Source organism: Saccostrea cucullata, unplaced genomic scaffold (genome assembly GCF_032062105.1).
Source record: "Saccostrea cucullata isolate Sc308-1 unplaced genomic scaffold, CSIRO_AGI_Scuc_v1 ctg166, whole genome shotgun sequence".
NCBI classification, from domain to species: Eukaryota; Metazoa; Mollusca; class Bivalvia; order Ostreida; family Ostreidae; genus Saccostrea; species Saccostrea cuccullata.
The window spans coordinates 137,312-160,000 of record NW_026927307.1 but is presented as its reverse complement, the minus strand read 5'-3'; the positions used below and the strand labels follow the sequence as shown (position 1 = coordinate 160,000).

Below are 22,689 nucleotides of genomic sequence, written 5' to 3'. Positions count from 1 at the left end.
CAGTGTTTTTATACCCTCCTTCAAAGAAGGGAGGGAATATTGCTTTGCTGCTGTCTGTCGGTTTGTCTGTGTGGTCCAACATTAGTTTCCATTCATTTTCTTTGCAGAGGTTGAACATATTGATATGAAATTTGGTATACAGATTTATCATAGGAAAATCTAGGTCAAATTTTGTTTTTGGTAAGGTAGAGGCATTTTGGACAGAGTAATGCCGCTTGGATTTAGAAAAAATCCAATTATTAGGGGGAGGGAGCATAAGTGTTTTACAAACATCTCTTGTTTATTTCTATTTTGTTGTTATTTCAGGTTGATATGGTGCTTAAGTTGTGGAAAAACGGATTCAGTGTTGATGACGGGCCTCTTAGAGATTTTCAGGATCCGGCCAACAAAGAATTCCTAGACGCTGTCTCAAGGGGGTCAGTATACAGTTAAAGTATATCATTGAGGGAGTCAGCAAGATTCCAGTTCCCCAAGAGCAAGTCTATTTCCCGAGGCGCTTGCGCCGAGGGAAATAGGCTTGCTCGAGGGGAACTGGAATCTTGCTGAGCAATGATATACTTTAACTGTTTTATTATACCGATACAAACAAGACATTTGAAAAAGTTATATTCAATACTGTATTCTGTAACAATGTTTAATTCAAACAGGAATATTTAAAAAATAACAACAAAACAGAATACAAACATGAATAGAATTCCATTTTATCAATAAATCAGTTCATTGTCCGAGTGTTTACTTAGTAAAATCGAAAGTAACATTACGTAAATCTTGAGCTCGCCATTTCTGTTGTCGTTTGCCACCAGTAAACTGGTTCTTTTTGATTGATATGGGACCAGTTGACTCGCGATACATTTTGATTTATTAATGAATATTCATGAGTTTATTCGGAACATTTCTAGGTTTGTCGTAAGTTGAAAGAAAATGCTAAGTGTTCCGAATAGGTGTGTATCAGTTCATAAAAAAACATACTTTTTTGGCAGGGAATCAGTCTGTTTTGCAGGGAATCGGTTTATTCACCGTGATTTTCAGGAAATCAGCAAAATATGTCGATTTACTTTTATATAGTGAAAAATCAGTAGAGGTATAATAATAGCATTTATTTTTAGAAATAAGTTTAGAACATCATAAAGTTAAACTAAGAAATAGAAACAAAATGTAGAGGGTCAATTATTTATCCAAAGAAACAAACATGTAGGAGGTAGATGTATTTTATTTACTTACTTCATTAGTCCTCTTCATGCCTTGAGCACAGAAAGTTTGGTACATGTACTTTATCTTTTTGTATTTTCTTGGCTTCAGGGAGGTTCCAAGGGAGCTAATTAGCAGAGGGAAAGAAGTTAATCTCAACATGGAAGATCATCGCACTGAAGACTTTGTCCAACCCAAAGTCACAACCAAACCTTTCACAGGGGCCGGCCATATGTTGGGAAGGTATGAACTAATAATACTCATACAACCAAACATTTCACAGGGATCAAACAATTGTTGGGAAGCTTCGAATTACAAGTAATACAAACTAACCTTTCACAAGCACTGTCCATATAAGTTGGGAAGGTATGAATAGGTACAACCAATTCTTTCACCAAGGAGGGGGATGGGGGCATATATTGGGAAGTTATGAATTCATAAGGACCTAGCAAATTCTTATCTATACCATAGTCAGACGTCCCAAGAAATGATAGTAATCACTTAGTCTATTTGTCTGTCTGCAGATTTTGGGAATTTTTATGTGTAACGTTTTTCTAAAATTATCAACCTAAATTTAATTTGAAGATTTAGCAAGTAAAATGGGACACAATTCAATGCTTTAAAATGCAATATGTTAGAAGATTTATGTTTAAGTTTGAATATACATGTAGTTCACATTAAATTGAATTCCAAATAATTAAAATAAAATGAGAGGGTTAAAAAGTTCATTTCTGCTATACATGTATGAAAGTAAATGTACATACACAAAAAATGTTTATTTTTTAGGTGGATTTCAGAAAGTACCTATACTGCATGTATTATTTAGCATGATATTTAAAAAAAAAAATTGTAGTAATACTTTAGATATTCATGTTAACGTAGTTTACAAATTTGTTGTAGCCCAGCACCAACAGTTGTCCGATCTCCGAGCTCATCGTCCAGTAATTCCGCGTCCACGGAGGAAGCAGCAAAACAGGAGGTCAAGGTCAATGACAAGGCCCCAACAACAAATCTCCAGGTCCGTCTGGCCGATGGGTCACGGTAAGTCTAACTTATAACTGTTGCACACAGATAGATGTGTGTAATCAAAGGCTTACTTTTGTCATTCACCAGTTAATAAGTCATACAACATTTAACAAGTTGCATTCACTTGTAATTATATTATAAAGGTAATAGTAAATAGAACTGTAGTTTCAGAAAGTTTAATATATAGATATCTTATGTACCATTTCTTGTAATGTTTAAATACAGTCACATATATTTTTGTCCTTTTTAAAAAAGGCTAGAAAAATATCAAGCATTCTTAATTGTTCAAATTGATATTTGTAATATTTTACCAGAATTTTGTGATTTTTGCAAAGAATTTCAACGTGATATAATTTTGTGATATATTTATAACTTTGTAGTATCTGTATTATATCTGTATAACATTATGATTCTTATTTTATTGTCAGGTTAGTCATAAAACTGAATCACACACACCGAGTGAGAGACATCAGGAATTACATCACAACGTATCCTTTCAATATGGAGACTTAAGGGGCTTCTGAAATAATTCTTTTTTTCTAAATTCTTATAGTTTTAAATTTTGTCCGGCGTCCGTCTTTTTCCGTCTGTCTGTCTGTCTGTAAACTTTTCACATTTTTGACTTCTTCTCAAGAACCACTGGGCCAATTTTTACCAAACTTGCCACAAAGCATCCTTGGGTAAAGGGGATTCAAGTTTATACAAATGAAGGGCCAAGCCCTCTTCCAAGGGGAGATAATTATGTATAAATGAAAAATTAATGGCATTTTTAAAAAATCTTCTTCTCCAGAACCACTGGGCCAGGAAAGATGAAACTCATGTGGAATCATCCTCAGGTAGTGTAGATTCAAGTTTGTTAAAGTCATGACCCCCGGGGGTAGGGCGGGGCCAAAATGGCCGATCAAGTTTTACATAGGAATATGTAGGAAAAATCTTTAAAAAATCTTCTTCTCAAGAAACTGGGCCAGGAAAGATGAAAGCTCATGTGGAATCATCCTCAGGTAGTGTAGAAGTAAAGTTTGTTCAAATTTGACCCCCGGGGCTAGGGTGGGGCCAAAAGGCCTCAGGTTTTAATAGAAATATACAGGAAAAATCTTTAAAAATCTTCTTCTCAAGAACCACTGGGCCAGGAAAGATGAAACTCATGTGGAAAATGTAGTGTAGAGATTTGTTCAAATCATGACCCCCGGGGCTAGGATAAAAAGGATTTTAATGAAATATACAGGAAAATCTTTAAAAATTTTCTTCTCAAGAACCACTGGGCCAGGAAAGATGAAACTCATGTGGAATCATTTTTGTAGTGTAGATAAATTTTGTTCAAATTTGACCCCCGGGGCTAGGGTGGGGCCAAAATGCATTTTACATAGAAATATACAGGAAAAATCTTTAAAAATCTTTTCTCAAGAACCACTGGGCCAAAAATAAATCATGTGGAATCCAGGTAGTGTAGAAAATTTGTTCAAATCATGACCCCCGGCTAGGGTGGGGCCAAAATGCAAAAGTTTTACATAGGAATATATAGGAAAAATCTTTAAAAATCTTCTTCTCAAGAACACTGCCAGGAAAGATTCATGTGGAATCATCCTTAGGTAGTGTAGATTCAAATTTGTTCAAATCATGACCCCCGGAGCTAGGGTGGGGCCAAAATGGCCGACCCAAGTTTTACATAGGAATATATAGGAAAAATCTTTAAAAATCTTCTTCTCAAGAACCACTGGGCCAGGAAAGATGAAACTCATGTGGAATCATCCTCAGGTAGTGTAGATTCAAATTTGTTCAAATCATGACCCCCGGGGCTAGGGTGGGGCCAAATTGGCCAACCTAAGTTTTACATAGGAATATATAGGAAAAATCATAAAAATTTCTTCTCAAAACACTGGGCTTGGAAGCATGTGGAATCATCCTCAGGTAGTGTAGATTCAAGTATATATTGTGTGAAAATGCTATTTTACATAGGGATTTATAAAACCTTTTAAAATCATCTTTTCAAGTACTTCAAAGCTATGATTAGTGATATTATTGTCATCTTCATAGTGTAGATCCTAGTTTGTTCAAATCATGAACCCCTGAAACACCCCCCCGTAAACTTTCATTTCTGATCTGATATGTGCTTTTTCCAAGCCAATGTGCTCAGGTGAAATTCTTATAGTTTTAAATTTTGGGGCTTTTTTTCTTGAGAAAATCAGAGATATAAAATTATGCCGAGAAAAAATGGAATTGTGTCTTAATTGAAATTGAATTTAATTGTCGTTATACCCTGTTTACTAAGTTAAATTTATTGATTATTTGTAATTTATGTCTAAAATGGACCTGTCTGTTTACCAATTAATTGACTACCACCCTATGCCCCTTTTCAAACATCAGCTTTGATTACCTATAACAAAATTTCCTATGAGAATTTCCTATCGAGCGAGAGCTCGTGGCAAAATTCTGTTGGATTTGGCTATAGAACATTCGCACTGTTGAACAGGCCTCAGGTAATGGGAAACAGCCTTGCTTACTTTTCCAGTTGAGGACAGGTCTATTTGTAAAATGTTGAGAGATTATTTCTTGTGCATAAAAAGGATTTTAATGAATGGCTCTCTATTTACCTGGAATTTTATGTATCTTAAATCTGGACATTTTTGTTGTAGATAAATTTTAGCAAATTTGCGAGTTCATTGCATTCGCAAAAATATTTTTTTAAAAATAAATTACCAGTAAGAAAATGTAAACAAAGCAGTGGTCATTCGCAAAATTTTGAAACATAAAAATTAATCAACAGCATTTTGACCTGAATTCGCAAAATAAAGTCGACGAAAAAATTTCGAGATTTACGGTATAATTTGATATTAGTATTTTGCTTTGTATTTTTTTTCCACCCTTTAATATCAGAGTTGACCTTAACACATTGTATAGAGCCCGTCCAGAGTATGCCTCATCAACCTTTGTCCTGTTGACCACTTTCCCAAACAAAGAACTCTCAGATGAAAATCAAACTTTAGCAGATGCCAAACTATTAAACGCAGTCATAGTGCAGAGACTCAAGTGAATTTGATGAATTTGACCAGTGACTCAATGATATTGCATCCAGTTATCTCCCTTAAAGTGCGACATTAAATACAAATTCAAAAAAAAATATTATAGCTTAGAACTCTTTATCTCAAATAATTTTGTTTTATTTCAGCAAATAGTTAAAAATTGTTTTTAAAGTTTCAAAGTAAGATGATATTGCACTTGGAAACAAACGTTTTGTGATTTTGATGTCTGAGGTCAGTTATTATTGTGGTACATGTTTGTTTGTGGTCTTGGTCTTATAATAAGATGAGGATCCTTAAAAACTTGTTGATAAACTTGAAATTTTGTGAGTTTTATCATTACCTTTTTTCTTGTTTGAACAAACACCATAGAATACCGGTAGGTATAAAAGATAATAAATTAATCATAGATCCTATAGGCAATGCATTTACTAAGGATACCAAAGTAATAGATCCTTTAGACAATGTATTACTAGGGAAACCAAGACAATAGATCCTATGGGCAATGTATTTACAAAGGATATCAAGGCAATAGATCCTACAGGCAATGTATTTACTATTAAGGATACCAAAGCAATAGATCTACCAAGGCAATAGATCCTATAAGCATCGTATTTATTGTGATATGACCAAGGCAATAGCATTTGAAATGCTTTAGAGACCCACTATTGGTTAGTCTTTTTAAATAGATTCAAACCATTATCATTTCATATCTTACTAAGCAGTAAATTCCATTTTAGAATGCATGACAAGTGGGTATGGAATGATCATATCAATCCTGAATATGAAGTGTTTACTAAGAATATTACAATGGCAGACTTATAGGCAATGTATTTACCATGAATACCAAGAGAATAGATCCTTTAGACAATGTACTTACTAAGGATACCAAGACAGTAGATCCTATAGGCAATGTATTTACTAAGGATATCAAGGCAAAAGATCCTATAGGCAATATATTTACCATGGACACCAAGGCAATAGATCCTATAGACAATGTGTTTACTTAGGATTTCAAGGCAATAGATCCTATAGGCAATGTGTTTACTAAGGATATCAAGGCTATATATCCCAAGGAAATGTGTTTACTAAGGATATCAAGGCAATAGATCCTATAGGCAATGTATTTATTAAGGATATCAAGGCAATAGATCCTATAGGCAATATATTTACCATGGACACCAAGGCAATAGATCCTATAGACAATGTGTTTACTTAGGATTTCAAGGCCATAGATCCTATAGGCAATGTGTTTACTAAGGATATCAAGGCTATATATCCTAAGGAAATGTGTTTACTAAGGATATCAAGGCAATAGATCCCATAGGCAATGTATTTATTAAGGATATCAAGGCAATAGATCCTATAGGCAATATATTTAACATGGACACCAAGGCAATAGATCCTATAGACAATGTGTTTACTTAGGATTTCAAGGCAGTAGATCCTATAGGCAATGTGTTTACTAAGGATATCAAGGCTATATATCCTAAGGCAATGTGTTTACTAAGGATATCAAGGCAATAGATCCTATAGGCAATGTATTTATTAAGGATATCAAGGCAATAGATCCTATAGGCAATATATTTACCATGGACACCAAGGCAATAGATCCTATAGACAATGTGTTTACTAAGGATATCAAGGCAATATATCCTATAGGCAATGTGTTTACCAAGAATTTCAAGGCTATATATCCTAAGGCAATGTGTTTACTAAGGATATCAAGGCAATTGATCCTATAGGCAATGTATTTATTAAGGATATCAAGGCAATAGATCCTATAGGCAAAATATTTACCATGGACACCAAGGCAATAGATCCTATAGACAATGTGTTTACTAAGGATATCAAGGCAATAGATCCTATAGGCAATGTATTTATTAAGGATATCAAGGCAACAGATACTATAGGCAATGTATTTACTAAGGATATCAAGGCAATATATTTAACATGGACACCAAGGCAATAGATCCTATAGACAATGTGTTTACTTAGGATTTCAAGGCAATAGATCCTATAGGCAATGTGTTTACTAAGGATATCAAGGCTGTATATCCTAAGGAAATGTGTTTACTAAGGATATCAAGGCAATAGATCCTATAGGCAATGTATTTATTAAGGATATCAAGGCAATAGATCCTATAGGCAATATATTTACCATGGACACCAAGGCAATAGATCCTATAGACAATGTGTTTACTTAGGATTTCAAGGCAATAGATCCTATAGGCATTGTATTTACAAAGGATATCAACAAAGAAGATCCTATTGCTTGGGACTTGTATTAACCAAACAAGCAAATCAGACATTATTTATTGCAGAATTAACATTTGTACATAAAATACATATTTGTATAATCTTTGTGTAAATTAAAATGTTCTATAAACACAGTTCTATAAAATAAAGTTATTTCTATCACAAAACTAAGTTCTTCATGATATCAAGAATGTAAAATTCACAGCAGTTGGTAAGACAGGAATATCAACCCATATAAATCTATAACTGATATGATAAAGGGTGAACCCCCCCCCCCCCCAAAAAAAAAAAAAATATATATATATATATAAACAAAAATTTGAACTCAATGGTTGACAGTATTTTTTTGGTAACAGTAAAGCAAAGTAACTAAAGCCAAACATTTAGTTCAAAATGGCAAGTCTATTTACTGTAAATCAACTTTTATTCGTGTGCGAGAAATTTTCGTGAAGTTCGCGAGAGCCTCGTCATTGGGAATATTTCTCGCCGCGAACCAGTCCTTAAAGTGTTTGTGTTTATTATCAAAAGATTCAAGAAGACTTGATCCTGAAAATTAATTGTCGCAAACTGGTTTATCCGTGGTAAATTCTGAAATAAAATCATCGCGAATAAAATTTGGTTTACAGTATTTTAACTCTAGGCATGCTTAGTAAAATCATTTCATGCCCTGACAATGGTAAACTCTTTTAAATTTTTCTGATATTTGTGTTTTCTTAAAATCTGCTTTTGTACCACAGTTATTAGTCAAGATATTTTTAGTTTTTTCCCCTGTACTAATATATTAATTTTACAACAGCACTTTATCATGGTAAACTACGTATACATTTCTATGAAAATATAGCTACAAAGAAAACCCTACATGTGTAGCATCAATCTCCAATTTGTTAGACCAATATTCATGGGTCACCCTTACCATCAAATGTACAGCCCCACCAATGATAATTTTATCAACATATCAGATCTCTGATTTTCATTATTAATATACTGTTTGTGTACATAATTTGGTGTATTCAAAATTTAGCACAATCACTGGATATGGAGTTGTTGGCTTATTGCCGTATTCATGAATTAGGGCTTCACATGTCTGATGTACTCTGTACCATATTTATTCATAATGATGATTTCTTAGCTGTATTGAGGAATAAGAGCTTTGCTTTTGGTGCATAAGCCACTACAATATTAAGCTTGCTTTTTTAAGTAAATAATCATACAGTTTGAGTTACCAAAGAACAAAATTTCTTATAGATCTATCAAGTACCAAGATTTTTACATTTGCACAACAAGAATAGTGTGTACTGTTTTTAGACAAAGTTAGAAAATTAATACAGCCTCAAAAACTCTATTCTCTTCATGTCTAAAAAGAGTTTTGAATGTATACTCAGTAAAACATGAATCAAACTAATACATTACAAATTAAGGCACAAAAATTTACTCTATTAAAATACTTGGTATTTCTTTTTTCTTTTTAAGTTAAATTTCCCTAACATTTTCTAAACATTTATGCAAAGATTTAATGTAGAAAACTTCAGTATACATTTTATTTAATAAAGGAAGACCAAATATTGCAGATCTATCAAAGTCTAAATCCCCAAACATGAAAATAATGATGTTGCGTAATTTTACAATAGTACAAAAAATACATGTACCATAATAGAAAATGTAAATTTTTCAGATCTCAATTATCAGCAAAAAGCTAATCATAAAAGTGGAGGCACTTGATGCTTCTTGGCATTTTTACATCAACTAATGGACAAACACAATCTGTAATGATTATATATAGACATGTAAACTTGTTCAGATATGTATGAGAAAGGCACAAGTATTAATAATTGAAACATGAGGCAATCATGGTTCATGTTATTGAGATTCTTTGGCTTTTACAAAATAAATTAAACAAATCAAAACATCTATATACCAACAAGAAACTAAGTAGAACAGATATACTGCTAATCCCCTGATCTGAAACAACATTCTCTGCTGGAAAGAACATAAACTTCCTGCTCGGCAGATATTTGTCTATAGGCAACCTTGACCTAATCCAAACAGCTTTATGTCAAGGTCACAGCAAAACCCTGTAAAGCAAGTAAAGAGCATTGCACTGTCTCTTTTATAACAAAGTTACCAACTGGAAAATGAATCTTGCCAAAATTTTAGACAGGCAGACTAAAAGGGGAATTCAACAATGTCTTCCTAAACTCCATTGGGAACTAAGCACAGTAACAAGCCACTGGACTTCTCAATGGCATCCACAGGAAGTAACGATCATCTTGGGAAATTTCTTCAACACCACATTACCGTCATCATCAAAGTAGAGTACGGACTGGGCACTCAGCTTTGAGGGGGCACACCCTGGGCTGGGGGCCTTATAGGGGGTATACATGTGCACCAGTGTCTGTACAATGGCATGATTTGTGGCGTTAACATGATTTCCAATGGGAAACGAGCATTCACCCTCACAGAAGTAGGCATGGTATCCATCAGGGGCAATAATCCAGCTCTGTCAAAACAAATATCAGGAAATATATTTAAGGAAAATTGTTTAAAAAAATCTGCAGTCTATAAAAGACCACAAAAGAATAAAACATAAAATCTACAAATATTAACCTGAATGACTGAAGGAAATTGACAACTAATTTTTGTATATTTACGAGTTTAATATACATACTTTTTTTAGTTTTAGATTTTATTTGTCAGATGCAATCAAACATGAGTCAGAAATTGGAAAAAAATCAATTCCTTGATCCTTCAGATGACATTTTAAATAATTAAAAACAAGAGATAAAAGTTGTTATTAAAATACTCTCATATCAATATGTATCTGATTTATCAGTTTTCAGAAAATAGAAAGGCATTTTTACTGAATTTATTTGCATTGGTAATCAATCGATTATAAGCTTTGATGTAAATTTTTGCATAATTATATCTTATTTTTAGAAAATAGATTACTACCTGCCACCCAAGATCTCGGAACTTGACGTATAAGGATCGTCGCTGACACGGCCACCGTCCTGCACCCCGTTTGTGACCTACAGCAGCGAGGATTAAAATAATTACTGTTATTTTTCTATTTCTAATATACACATCTCATGTACACATTATGAATAAGGAGAGGCCACTCTCAGAATGGAGCATGTTTGCTTTAAATATCATTGTCCATTTGAAATTAAGTGGAGCATGCAGCTCCAGTGTGTTTAATTACTCGGTAAACATAAGAACAGGCCTGTTCTGTTGCGGAGTGATTACCTTGTTAGATCACCCAGTGATAACAATGTTATTGAAGATGACACATCCCCTCGTAACCCTTACCTTCACAATAGATACAATCAGGACATACAACAGATGATTTTACAAAAATTACAACAGCATGTACACATTTCTCCAGGTCTTAGGGTTTTTTACAGCAAAAAAACAACCTTAATATTCGTGATAGATTATATCTACAAGTAATAATCTCTAAATAATTTAATGATGGTATGAGCAACTCCGATGTTTTTAATTCTGAGAATCTTAATGTGATTTTGATGACTGCTCTGTACACTATTACATTGTGACCAGGACCTAGTTCTGGAAATTTTTAGATGTACAGCAAAAGAGATCAGCTTTTCCCTTTTAACTTCATATACAGGTTCATTTCATTATGATAGTACGTAAAAACCCCTTTGCCTCATATAATTCAAAACTGAATAAATTCACACAATATTTTGGATCCATTCTCCCTTTGACATGAATTGATTGATTTGATTCTGCATGTGAGTTACAATTCAGTACTTTCTCTCATTATCAATAGTAAAACATTGTCTAGTTTGTGGTGGACATTGAATACTTACGAGACAAGTTGTAGTCCTGGTATTTCTCCTTTTCCTCTCTGTACGAGTACAGCTCCCGCCGTCGTCGAAGGGCGGTTCGAGTCCGATGAGGGTACACCATTTCTTGTGAGGAAAAAAATCCCACCATAAACGGCCTCTTATCCTCCGAACCTTTATAGCTGATGATACCCAGTTTATGGGGGTCGATTTCTCTACCTACAACATACAGATAAATATAAGATACTTTGTAATTGATTATACATGTTTACTCCTAATTTAATACAATTTCTACAATCAAGGTTGGTTTATATGGTCCGCTTTTGCAGCTGGTTTTCAGACGTACACTTTATTCTGCACAGTTTTAACTATTGCTTACTGTGACCAAATAATTACATATATTTTGATTCATATATTTATTTAGGCTAATACCATGCTCACTTTTGTAAACTTATTTCTTATTCGATTATTTGAATTACGGTAAGCGAGTATGATTCTAACATTTTGTAAAGGCTTTTGTCGAACACTCTTTTGTAATCTTATTCCTGACTGGCTTATTTTTTTAAATCAACTCAATCCACTTACACAGTAGGTCTGGGTATAAATACTCATGTTCGATTGAAATTACTTGTCCCGCCAGCCAGTTTTCAAGGTCACAACTCCTCAAGGCCGTGCTGTCCGTAAAGGTATTTGCTTTTGAAATACTTTTCTTTTTCATAACTTGTTATTTTTTCTCATAACTTATTATTTTTCATGCTATTTGAAGTTATAATTTATGTATATTCTTTTTTTTAGACACATGCCATTGTCGTTTATTGCTGTTTAATAAAGACTTAAACGTGACCTGGTCTTGTTTCTGCTCGGTTACATTACCATGCCAGCTCTTAATTTGTCTACTTTACATGCATGTAGATATGCAGTACTGCATTAATAAAAGTCCCAAGTTTTATACCGCTCTGTTTCAAAGTTACTGTAAAAGCAGAACATGTAATAATACACTCACACTGGACCACAGAAATATTAATGTCACCATTTGATTAATGATTACATCAAAATAAATAGTAGGTCTAGACCACACTACATATCAAACTACAACTGACCAAGCCTAGAAGTATCAGGTCCCTGATTATTTCATACGATTATCATTTCTGAACAAAACAAAGAAATTTTTTCAGAATTTTACTGCAATATCTGTAGAATATTTGTGTGTATTAAGTATAACAATGGTAACATGTGGTATAACAGGAAGAGATTCCTCACTGACTGACCTCAGACAGGCTGCAGATGCCCTCCTAAAATCTGTTCAGCTTTACATATGCAGATCTTCTTAATTTTAAAAGAGATATTCTTATTGTACACTTGTCAATAATCATAATCAAGAAATTGTATGATTATAGTAAATTATCATGGCTGAAATGATGAATGTCAAGTGTGTACCATATGAGAGGAAATTTTAGGAAGACACAAATTTCGCAATTTTTCACAAAATATTGGCTTAAACTGATGACGAAAGTAATTTTAGTGATGTTATAATGTCAAGTTCAAGAGATATAGCCATAAACAACAGAGAATTAATTATTTATAGCGATATTCAACTGCGATATCAGAACCCCTCTTAATAATTCCAATATTGAGTCCTAGCTAAAAATTCTACTTATTCTGATTCATCATGCATGAGTGGAGTGTTTTGTTTACAAAATTCTAGATTATGGTGACAAATTTTTGAGTGTATATGTAGCTCTCATTTTTGTTCTCTGGTGATTGCCATTATATTGATAAATAACCAAAACAAAAAGATGACACAAAATCCTCGTAATCTCTAAAGAATGCAGAAGTAAAATCTGGCTGAAGTTTTACATAACTTTCTCATCTCCTGTCAAGATAAAAACCCTTTTAATACAGATATCCCAAGAGATGATAGCCTTTAAATGGACTTGTCAAATCCCTAACTTGTCAGTGCTGTGACTAACATAGCATTAATATTGCCTGACAATTTATAGACTTCAGTCCCTTTATCTCTTGTTGTGTTTTGGACTAGAATTTAATTTATGCCAGTAAGGTGGATCAAAGCTAAATGAACAGGTGGCTGGAAAACTCAGGTGTGCAAAACAAGCTTTAATGGGTGCTGTGTAGAATTGAAGAAAAGTTTACAATTAACTTGAAAGAGATTTTGTAAACCATGAACCGCTAAGAAGTCTGTTTTGAATTGATTTCAAAATTTTTTTTAGGAAATTAATACCTTTGAACACTTTTACATTTTCACATTATAAGAGAAATAACATTAAATCAATAAAAATAAACTTCAAATCATAATCCGTAACTAATGATCAAAAGTAGATAGTAGTAAAATTCATCAATAGAAGTAACAACTGAAACTCGGGGGTTTAAAATAATCAAATCTTCCTAAACCACAGGTATGACAAACTGAACTTGATTGCGTCTAACCTCTCTACTTATACGCTGGGCCTTGATTATAATTTAAGTGCCAGGTGTGAATTAAATAAAATATCTAGACCATAGAGGATTGTTACATTGTTCTAATTTTTTTCAATTTAAATATCATTATGAATAGAAGTTTAGGAGACAGCTGGTCCCGTGTATTACTGCTCTACTTCATATTTACACATTCTAATCGGAAATCAGCTGAATTCAATGATCATCTTGATTGATATATATATTTTTGGCATTACGCAGTGTTAAAGTTTCATGACAACAAATACAGGTACTTATTTGACCAAAATGAAAAAAAAGAATTGTATTAACAGTTAAACAATCCTTTAGTTTTGAGGGTCATTTCCTCATCAATTTATCTTTAAGATATGAAAGTAAAACAGTATGCTTGGAATTTCAGAGCAAGGATTGCTGCATCACAAAGACTGGTGATATATTTAATGACAAGCACTTGTTGATGACATCACAATAACAAGGACTGGTGACATCACAATACAAGCAATTTAATGGCAAGCACTTGTTGATGACATCACAATAACAAGCACTAATGGCATCTCATTGACTTGAAATTCAAATTAAGTTAATAGTACATGTCATATTTCTTCTAAGTTTGTTACTGATTGCATATATAGAATTAATCTCTTATACAATGAGAACCTTAATATGGAGACATGTACACTGTTATGAAATATTCCTAGCAAGGAGGGGTTAACAGGCATCAGCTTTCATTTGCCAGAAGTAGAGATATAATCGTCAGTCGATTCAGATGACACTGTCGTCCACTGTTTTAGGATGGGAGTTGTGAGGGGGACATTAAGAATATAAATATACTTCAATGATGGAAAGATATCATTGAAATGTGTAAACAATACAAAATGTAAGCTAATTCATCTTGTACTTAAAGAATGCCAACATTTTCTTTAATTATTACATTCATTGAATCACTGTTATTTTAATGATGATATCTAAGCAATGTTGGTATAGAGCAAGTAGGCGGAAAGCAGGGAAACAGTTCACAGAGAGAATTACAGTAATTCAATAATATTTACAGAGCTAACCACATTCTCTCCGCTCAGAGATCCAAGCAACACAAGGCTTTTTCAGCTTTAACAAATGTACAGCTGTGTCTAAACAACTTTATGAAATTAAAACTAACTCCTGATATTCTAAACCATTAAAATTGTGTGCTTTCAAAATTTAATTATTTTGTTTATAAGAATACCTTTCTTTGTCAGCAGCTTTATGTTTGTAATTTCCTCAAATTTCTTGTTTTCAACATCATTTCAATTCAAAGAAACCAAGAAAAGTTTTAATGAAAAGTTTAGTTGATTTCTAATTTCTCTCATTAATCAAATTAATTAACAGAAAATCTTGAGAGTAAACAGGTTTAGTACATACTTCTTACCAGAATCTCCTACAGCATACAAATACATACACACTTTACAAATGACTACCTTTCTTCATCAAGTAAATGACAATCAAAAACTACAGAGTACCCTTAAACCCCAGAGACTGCAAAGGAAGGACTCTGGTTTCTTTCATTCTGTATGTAAGTTACCTTTAATGATAAATAAGACTTTCATAAACAGTCCTAGGTTGGTCTCTGGCTGCATGGACCACAGTTCTGCCGCCCGTGTCATGTTAAACGTGATCCACCCCTCCGTTCTCGCCTGCACTGTTACATTGGAGATAGACTCCAGGATTTTATCTCTACAAAGAAATGGGGTAGGGTCATTATCTTCAGTTGAACTGATTTTTATGGATATATATGTTAGATTAGTTTTTTAATGAGAAATGCCAGGAAATGGTAATATATTGTATTCTTAAAATATTCAGATGTGCAACTCAACAAAAAACATAAAAGTACATCATACCATAAATTTAGGTGCATATAAAAATATTTTTAAAAATCTAAAATAGATCATTAAAATAATACATATTTAAATAAGCTGTGAGTGTTCCAACTCTTATGTATGTATGTATTCTCCAATGGCCAAGTTTTAAGCAAGACAACATCTAAATTTTCTGAATTTACAATAAATTTCTTGTGCAAATGACCTTTAGAGCAGATTCATAATATACCCTTTAGCATTTTCATTTTCCATTGATAAAGTTCCAGCATTAGACAGACAAACAGATGGACATTGTGAAATCTATACAGCTCAAAAACTTGTAAAAGATAAAATGTATAAGAAATTAAAAGTTTCCATGGAACTTAACAGATTCCAGATAGCTTAACAAAGAGAAAGCCTGTGGATTGAAACAAGAGATTATGAGTTTCTGCATTAACTCTCCTAACAAATTCACTATTTTATCTACAGAGACAGCTAAAACAAGCAATTAGATTCACCACAGGAAATAATTACCTCCATCAGACTGGTGTATTACCATTTGACTGCTTTATGATTTTCACTGTCATAATTATCACATCAACACCTTCCCTCAAGGTTCAGATATAGTTCCAACTCTCCCAAAAATTATTGATTTTTGACTGAATTTTTTCTCATCCAAGGCTGCTTTTATATCAGCCATCCATCTCCAGGCATTCAAGATGACAATGTCAACATTCTTATTAACTATTATCAGGATTTAAAAGTCGCATCACTTAATTACAGTCAAATCTCACTATCTCAAACTCCATTGGACCAAAAAAAGACTTCAAGATATCCAAGGATTCAAGATATCAAATGTAAATTACTGTAAAATCATATAATTTTGTGGGGGCAATTTTCGTGGTCTCAGAAAAAAATATGGGTTTTTGAGGCTTTGATTTCGTAAATGAATAAAGTGCCCCGCCACAGCATGATACGCCCGTCAAATATTGTTCAATAATAATAAATTGGTTAGTGCAATAAAATATAGCCTTGATTAACAGATTGACACAGATTTCAATGATTTAATTTCCATTTCTTATCATACATCTCTAAGAGACTTGCAATGTAGGGATTGATTATAACAAATACATCATATAACTCTAAACTGGTTGTGTTAGAGCAGAACAAATATCCATCTGCAGCTTACTTAAACTTAAATTGTTTATTGCATATTTTATGAAATAATAAAAATGCTACAGTTTAATAAAAAAAATCAAACATAAATTATAATTTCTTCAGACTATACAATTCTAAGTGAGACATGACTGCAATTTGTTGCAAATATATATAAAAATTGAAAATATATTTTTTTTCAATGAACACATGTATATTAATAAACAGTTTTAATTATATTATACAATACTAATTTAGTTTTAATCATACACTAAAACATAAATTTGTTTTAATTACATTATACCAATTGGAAGATCTTTATCTGGACTAGCCATCAAGAACTTTAATTAACACAAGCAACTATGCCATTTCTTTTTGCCCAACTCCCAAGAGATAAATTAAGATAACAGCTCTCTCTCCTGACAATAAACTCATTAATTTCTCTCTAATTTGACATGCAAGTTTCTGCTATCAAAATTCTTCTTGACCAGTGCTTGATAATTATGCCCATGGGACAAACTAAATTCCTCTCAAAGCATAAGCATTTGTTACAGATTGCTGTAAAGTATATAATGAAAAAATAAGTTTTTACTTAATTTAACATTTTTTAATAAGGATACAACTATATTTTTACATTTTTTAGGATTATGAAGTTTAAAATTTAAAAGACTTAGTTTTTTAAAAAAATTCACTAAAATCAAAGGTCACAGTGACCTTGAAATAGGCCGCAACACACCTTCTACTTTAGCTGTACACTTTTGCCAAGTTTGAAAGCTCTAGGTCTCATAGTTTTCTAGTTATGAGCCGGACAGGATTTTTCCATATTTGGCTATAGCATCTCTATTAAAGGTCAGAGTGACCTACTTAAAGTGCAAGACACACCTTCTACCCAAGATGTATCAGCTGACAAAGTTTGTCATGTTATGCCTTATAGTATTATGGCCTTTACAGAAGTTAAATCTTCCAATGACTGGGTTTAAAGCAATTTTAGTTGCACGCATGTAAGGATTGGTTGAGTAAATATTTACTAAATTCTGCCTGGTGTACAGGTGGTTTAAACCCAGCTTTACAATTTCCAGTATAGATGCTAGAATTCCATTTATATTTTGAAATATTCCGGCACTGTTTTTTGGCAATTAACACATTGATATATTTTACAGTATCAAAAAAGCTATATATTTAATAATAATTTTTTGGCCATGTTGCATGGGGATTTTTCTTTTACAATTTTGCATGTTCAATGTGTCTAACATAGGTAACATTAATTGATGAAAGATACTATAACAATTGCATTAAATGTACAAACAGGAATTTTATGAAACATTTTTTTTACCAAAAAAAATCAAATTAAAGTTTAAAAAAAATACACATTCCAAAATGCACATCAATTTCCTGAGGTGTAGATCTGCAGTTAAAGTGAATCACTTTTTTGAGGGCCGGGGGGGGGGGGGGAGGAGGGTATGTTTGTCCCCTATAATTTTGCCGCTTTTTAAAATTCTACAAAACTGTAGATAATAATAAGTGTTTTCTAAAAAATATGTCTTATAAGTTTTTTTCCATTCGATTTTCAACTAAAAATCTAAATTTATACATTTTTCCTTTATTATCTAACTATATATTGTGTTTTGATTTTGTTTCTAAATTACTTCCTAAGTAATTTCCAAATACCCCCATCTATGTTTTCTTCTCTTCAGTCTTTTGCAAAAGCTGTATTCTGTTTGCGTTTTTATATTTTCTTATGGTTTGAGTTTCGATGAAAGATGCCGTGATTTGAATTAAATCATGTAAATTGTATTGCATTTTTTAAGCATTATCAATTTACAATCTAACATCAATATATATAATTGTTTTTAAATATATCCTTTTAATTTTCAACCAGTTACTAATATTAAAACTTGTTTTAAAGTGCTGTAATATTAGGAAACCTATATCCTAAAATTTTATACGAGTAAGTCAAGATTAGGTAAACCTTACTCAGTTTTATAAACAAAAATGCGAAGACTCAACTGGGGTTTAAACCCGTCTGTATATTCAACCATTGAGCTGTACTTATCTGAACCATAGGTACGCAACCGGCCATTAAAGTTATGAGCCGGACACGAGAAAAGCTAACAGACGGACAGACAGACAGGACAGACAGACAGACGGACGGACACTAAGCCTATAACATAATACGTCACGTCTTAAGACGGGCGTATAAAAATTGTTGAGTAGTAATATATGTGAAAAATTACATTTCGTAGTGGTCATAAATTTGTGGGTCTCTTCAAACCTTGAAAACAATGAAAATTCCCCCCCCCCAAAAAAATGACTTTATGACCTTCATTTTAGATTTCTTTGAGTTGATGAACCACTAATTTATGTATCTTGTACTGCTTTACCTTTTAAAAATAATGAATTTTGTTTTATTAGGGGACAAAGTGATATTTCTTATGAGATATGTAAAGGTGAAATTCCAATCAATGTAAATATGGTAAATGTTCCGCCTTCACAAAAAATCAAATCAACCAGTGAAAAATCAAACAGGAGGAAACAGCACTAACAGACTTCATGCATCATTGCATTTTTAATGCCACAACCAAACCTCTCTCCTGTTAGATGGGATTTTCCCTGACTTTAATGACTTACAAGAACAATACAATGATCAATTGATCATCAAAATATACAACTTACTCCATGTCAATTCCTTGTCTTATCATATAGATCTGAATTTGGAAATCATGGTTCTTTTTCCACCTTTTGGCTTTTTCTTTATAAATTCTTAGCTCTGCCCCCACCACGGTTTCTTTAGGGGTAACATCACTGAAGTCGAAGAAAAAGGTCCTGTCCTTTTCATGCCGCAGGTGTGGAACTCTTCTGGCTTTAAAGTACAAAAAAATAAAGACAAAGATCAAATGTCATGTTATGACTATGAGTACATGAAACCTTTACAGAAGTTAATTCTGCCAATGACAACAGCAATTTTATAATAGGCCAAAATATTTCTGCCACTGACATAACTCGAAGAATTCCATTTATTTTCTAGGCACTGGTATTCCAATTAACACATAGGGACTTCTTAGACTATATATTTAATAATGAATCAGAGGTCTGGAACTTTTACAATTTTGCATAACTAACATAGGTAACATTAATTGATAAAAGAGTATAACTATTATTAAATGAGAAACATGTTTGAAACATAATTCAAAAATAAAAATTTTAAGTTTAAAAAAATTAATTAAAAAAAATGAACGTCAATATAGAAGATAGATCTACATCAAATTACTTTTTTTTTGAAAGGGGGGGGGGGGTGAATTACTTGAGTAGTATCTGCTATCACTTTTTTAAAATCTGCAATACTTTTAGATTCTGTAAAAACATATTATTTTAAAATATGAGTTTGTTGTGTTAATTAATCATCATAAATCAGGATATGTTGACAATTTAAATTGATTAATTAATCAACAAAAATTGCAGAATGGGAACAGAATAATGAAGAAAGCTATATAAATTTGTAAAACAATTTGTATTCCTTAATGATTTCCCCAAAAAAACTTTATAATTGTTATTGTCAAGTCATCTATCAAGCCTTTTCTTATTTTTTGCATTCTTCCAAAATGTTTTAATATCAGTGTATATCAAATTTCAATGCAAAACCATGAAAAAATAAAAAGTTTATAATACTCTTTTAATTTATTAATGTAACAAATTAATTTGAAATCCAAACCACTGCTACAAAGAGTTATGATCAATACCCACTTTCTTAAGATTTTTTGGTATCCTAGGACCTTGAAAAAAAGAGAAAAAAAAACTTGAAGCTAGTCTGTTTTATTTCCAGTTCCAACATTTTTATTTATAAAGATCTTTTTTCTCAGGAACTCTAAGTGGTGTAAATTCCTAAATCAAGGCAGTTCAACATGTTCAAGTTGTTTTTTTTTTAAACAGTTTTAACATCACTAAAAACTAATTTTTTTTTCAAAGAATATAAATGTGGAGAAAAAAATAAAACAGATTTCTTCAAACAAAAGTTCTCAAAAAATCCCTTTCCCTTTTTTACCCTTAATTTTTTCAAGGTCTTGAATTTTTTGTCTAGTTGAACCACCATAGATTACGGTATATTCATTATACCAGCATACAGGTTTTTCTCTGTTCCTGAACAGGCACTTACAAAAACTGCTGCTTCTGAACAGAAAGTACAAAACTGGGGGATCGCATGTACACTGGCCCTAATTACATAGAGTGCTCTGATAAATCAGGAGCCTAATTTGCACTTTGGATCTCAGACAAAGTTTGTATTGAGGGGCCAGATTTTTGTCTGTAGTCTATATACACAGACTTTACATTACGACCCATCAAATATCGGAGTTCTCACAATGAGCTTAATGATATATCTACACCACAAAACACAAAACTAATTCCTAAATGCAGCCATTTGAAGGTCTGGTGAAAGGCTATAATTTGTGGCCATAAAGAAAATTCTGAAATCAATGAGTGTTTGAGCAGAAAATGTCTCTCATCTCATCAAACCAGCTCCTCAGATAGTTTATAGAACATTATTGTTGTGATATGATTCATACTCCTAATGGATACTTTGTACAGGGCAGGGGGTGAGGACTCAAGCAGAGTCTTTAAGAAACACAATGTTCATCTACTTTTATAAAACAAATTCACACGAATATTTTACTTTTTTTTTCACAAATACAAATCAAGTGTAAATTTTCTTCTACAAAATGACTTGATTTGTATTTGTGATCCAGGATTCTATTTCTAAAGACTAAAAAATTTTTAGTTACCCGTACTTGCTGAAATTCATTCATTTGACAATGTATGATATTTATTACACTATGCAGTCCTATCAAAATAATGTAAAATTGTTACTTGCTAAATTTTAAAATTAAAATTTTGCTTATTAAGCTTCAAAACTAAAATCAATGGGTTTTTTTTTAAGTATACCATTTTAAACATGATTAATTAGTTAGACAAATAAGTCAATAAGTAATTAATAATTCATTATGCTTCTTCCATAAAGTACTAAGTCTTGACCATGCTGACCACCTGTGTTTACCTTTGTTGACAAAACTAATGATAACATCGGTCCCCTCTATGGGTTGGACGACACTATCCCCCACCGTCACGTTATGACTTGTGTGAAAAGTACTGTCATCTCTCACTACACCGTTATCTGATGTGATGGAATTATACAGACTCAACATAAAAGTCGGCGCTGAATCCTTGGTGGTGCTGGATTTCGGTTTTGGTCTTTGATGTAGACCAAGTAATGTCAGTATCTCATGCTGGAGCTCCCGTTTATCTCGAGAGTTCATCTCATGAACCTTCTCCGTTTGTCCGATGCCATTGTCTACATAATAAGCAGAGGATGCTAAAACCGTCCTGACAAAAAACAACGCCGTCCAAAGACAAAGAAAGAAATCCGCCATGATTAGCACAATACAAAAATGTCAAATATTTTGTTGATGTTAATCAAATAATGAAGGTATTTCCAAACACGATTACTTGTCCAAGGAATTTTGTTCACTTATATTACTTCATATTGTCTCTTTAAAGACTTATAACCAATTGATCACTTATGATTTAAGTAAATTCCAATATTAACAGAAAACTTTTCTCTCGCCGCAAAAGCATGTCGAACACTACACAAGCACAGGTAAAACTGTAATTACCTCAAAACAGGTCATTAGGTGCGACGGTTCGAAGTAGCTCGCTCGTAAAAGTGTTCGCAAAGAACGTACAGCCTTGTGTCTCAGATAAAAATCAGCACAGGTGCACCTATTCTAAAATAAAAATGTTGTTGTTGTCAAAACGAACAAAGCATTAAAATGTTGGATAGAAAATGTTTAAATCTGCCATACAGAAAGAGGATCCATTCTAGAATCATTGAGCTCCAAAGATGATAAAACCTGTAGATTTAGTGTTAAAGATATTTTTAATTCCACACAATCAAATACATCAAAAACA

The 22,689-nt window shown here is 32.6% G+C and overlaps 2 protein-coding genes across 2 annotated transcripts in view; one reads left to right on the top strand and one right to left on the bottom strand.

The window, feature by feature from the left end:
* The window catches only part of LOC134274026 (NSFL1 cofactor p47-like), a 9,481-nt gene extending 3,923 nt beyond the window's left edge, over nucleotides 1-5,558 (top strand). The window contains exons 6-10 of the mRNA XM_062756254.1: nucleotides 307-416; nucleotides 1,300-1,431; nucleotides 2,089-2,229; nucleotides 2,643-2,702; nucleotides 5,113-5,558. Coding sequence (XP_062612238.1) covers nucleotides 307-416; nucleotides 1,300-1,431; nucleotides 2,089-2,229; nucleotides 2,643-2,702; nucleotides 5,113-5,245 — 576 coding nt within the window. The 3' untranslated portion in view covers nucleotides 5,246-5,558. The remainder of the gene's footprint in view (nucleotides 1-306; nucleotides 417-1,299; nucleotides 1,432-2,088; nucleotides 2,230-2,642; nucleotides 2,703-5,112) is intronic.
* Nucleotides 5,559-7,452: 1,894 nt separating this feature from the next.
* On the bottom strand, nucleotides 7,453-22,413 carry LOC134274025 (bone morphogenetic protein 7-like). The gene is made up of 6 exons (XM_062756253.1): nucleotides 21,779-22,413; nucleotides 19,405-19,591; nucleotides 15,303-15,454; nucleotides 11,318-11,512; nucleotides 10,440-10,516; nucleotides 7,453-9,987 (listed from the first exon to the last, which is right to left on the bottom strand). Exons 1-6 carry the CDS (start codon nucleotides 22,149-22,151, stop codon nucleotides 9,727-9,729), a joined length of 1,245 nt encoding a protein of 414 aa, XP_062612237.1. The 5' UTR covers nucleotides 22,152-22,413; the 3' UTR covers nucleotides 7,453-9,726.
* Between the last annotated feature and the right edge of the window lie 276 nt (nucleotides 22,414-22,689).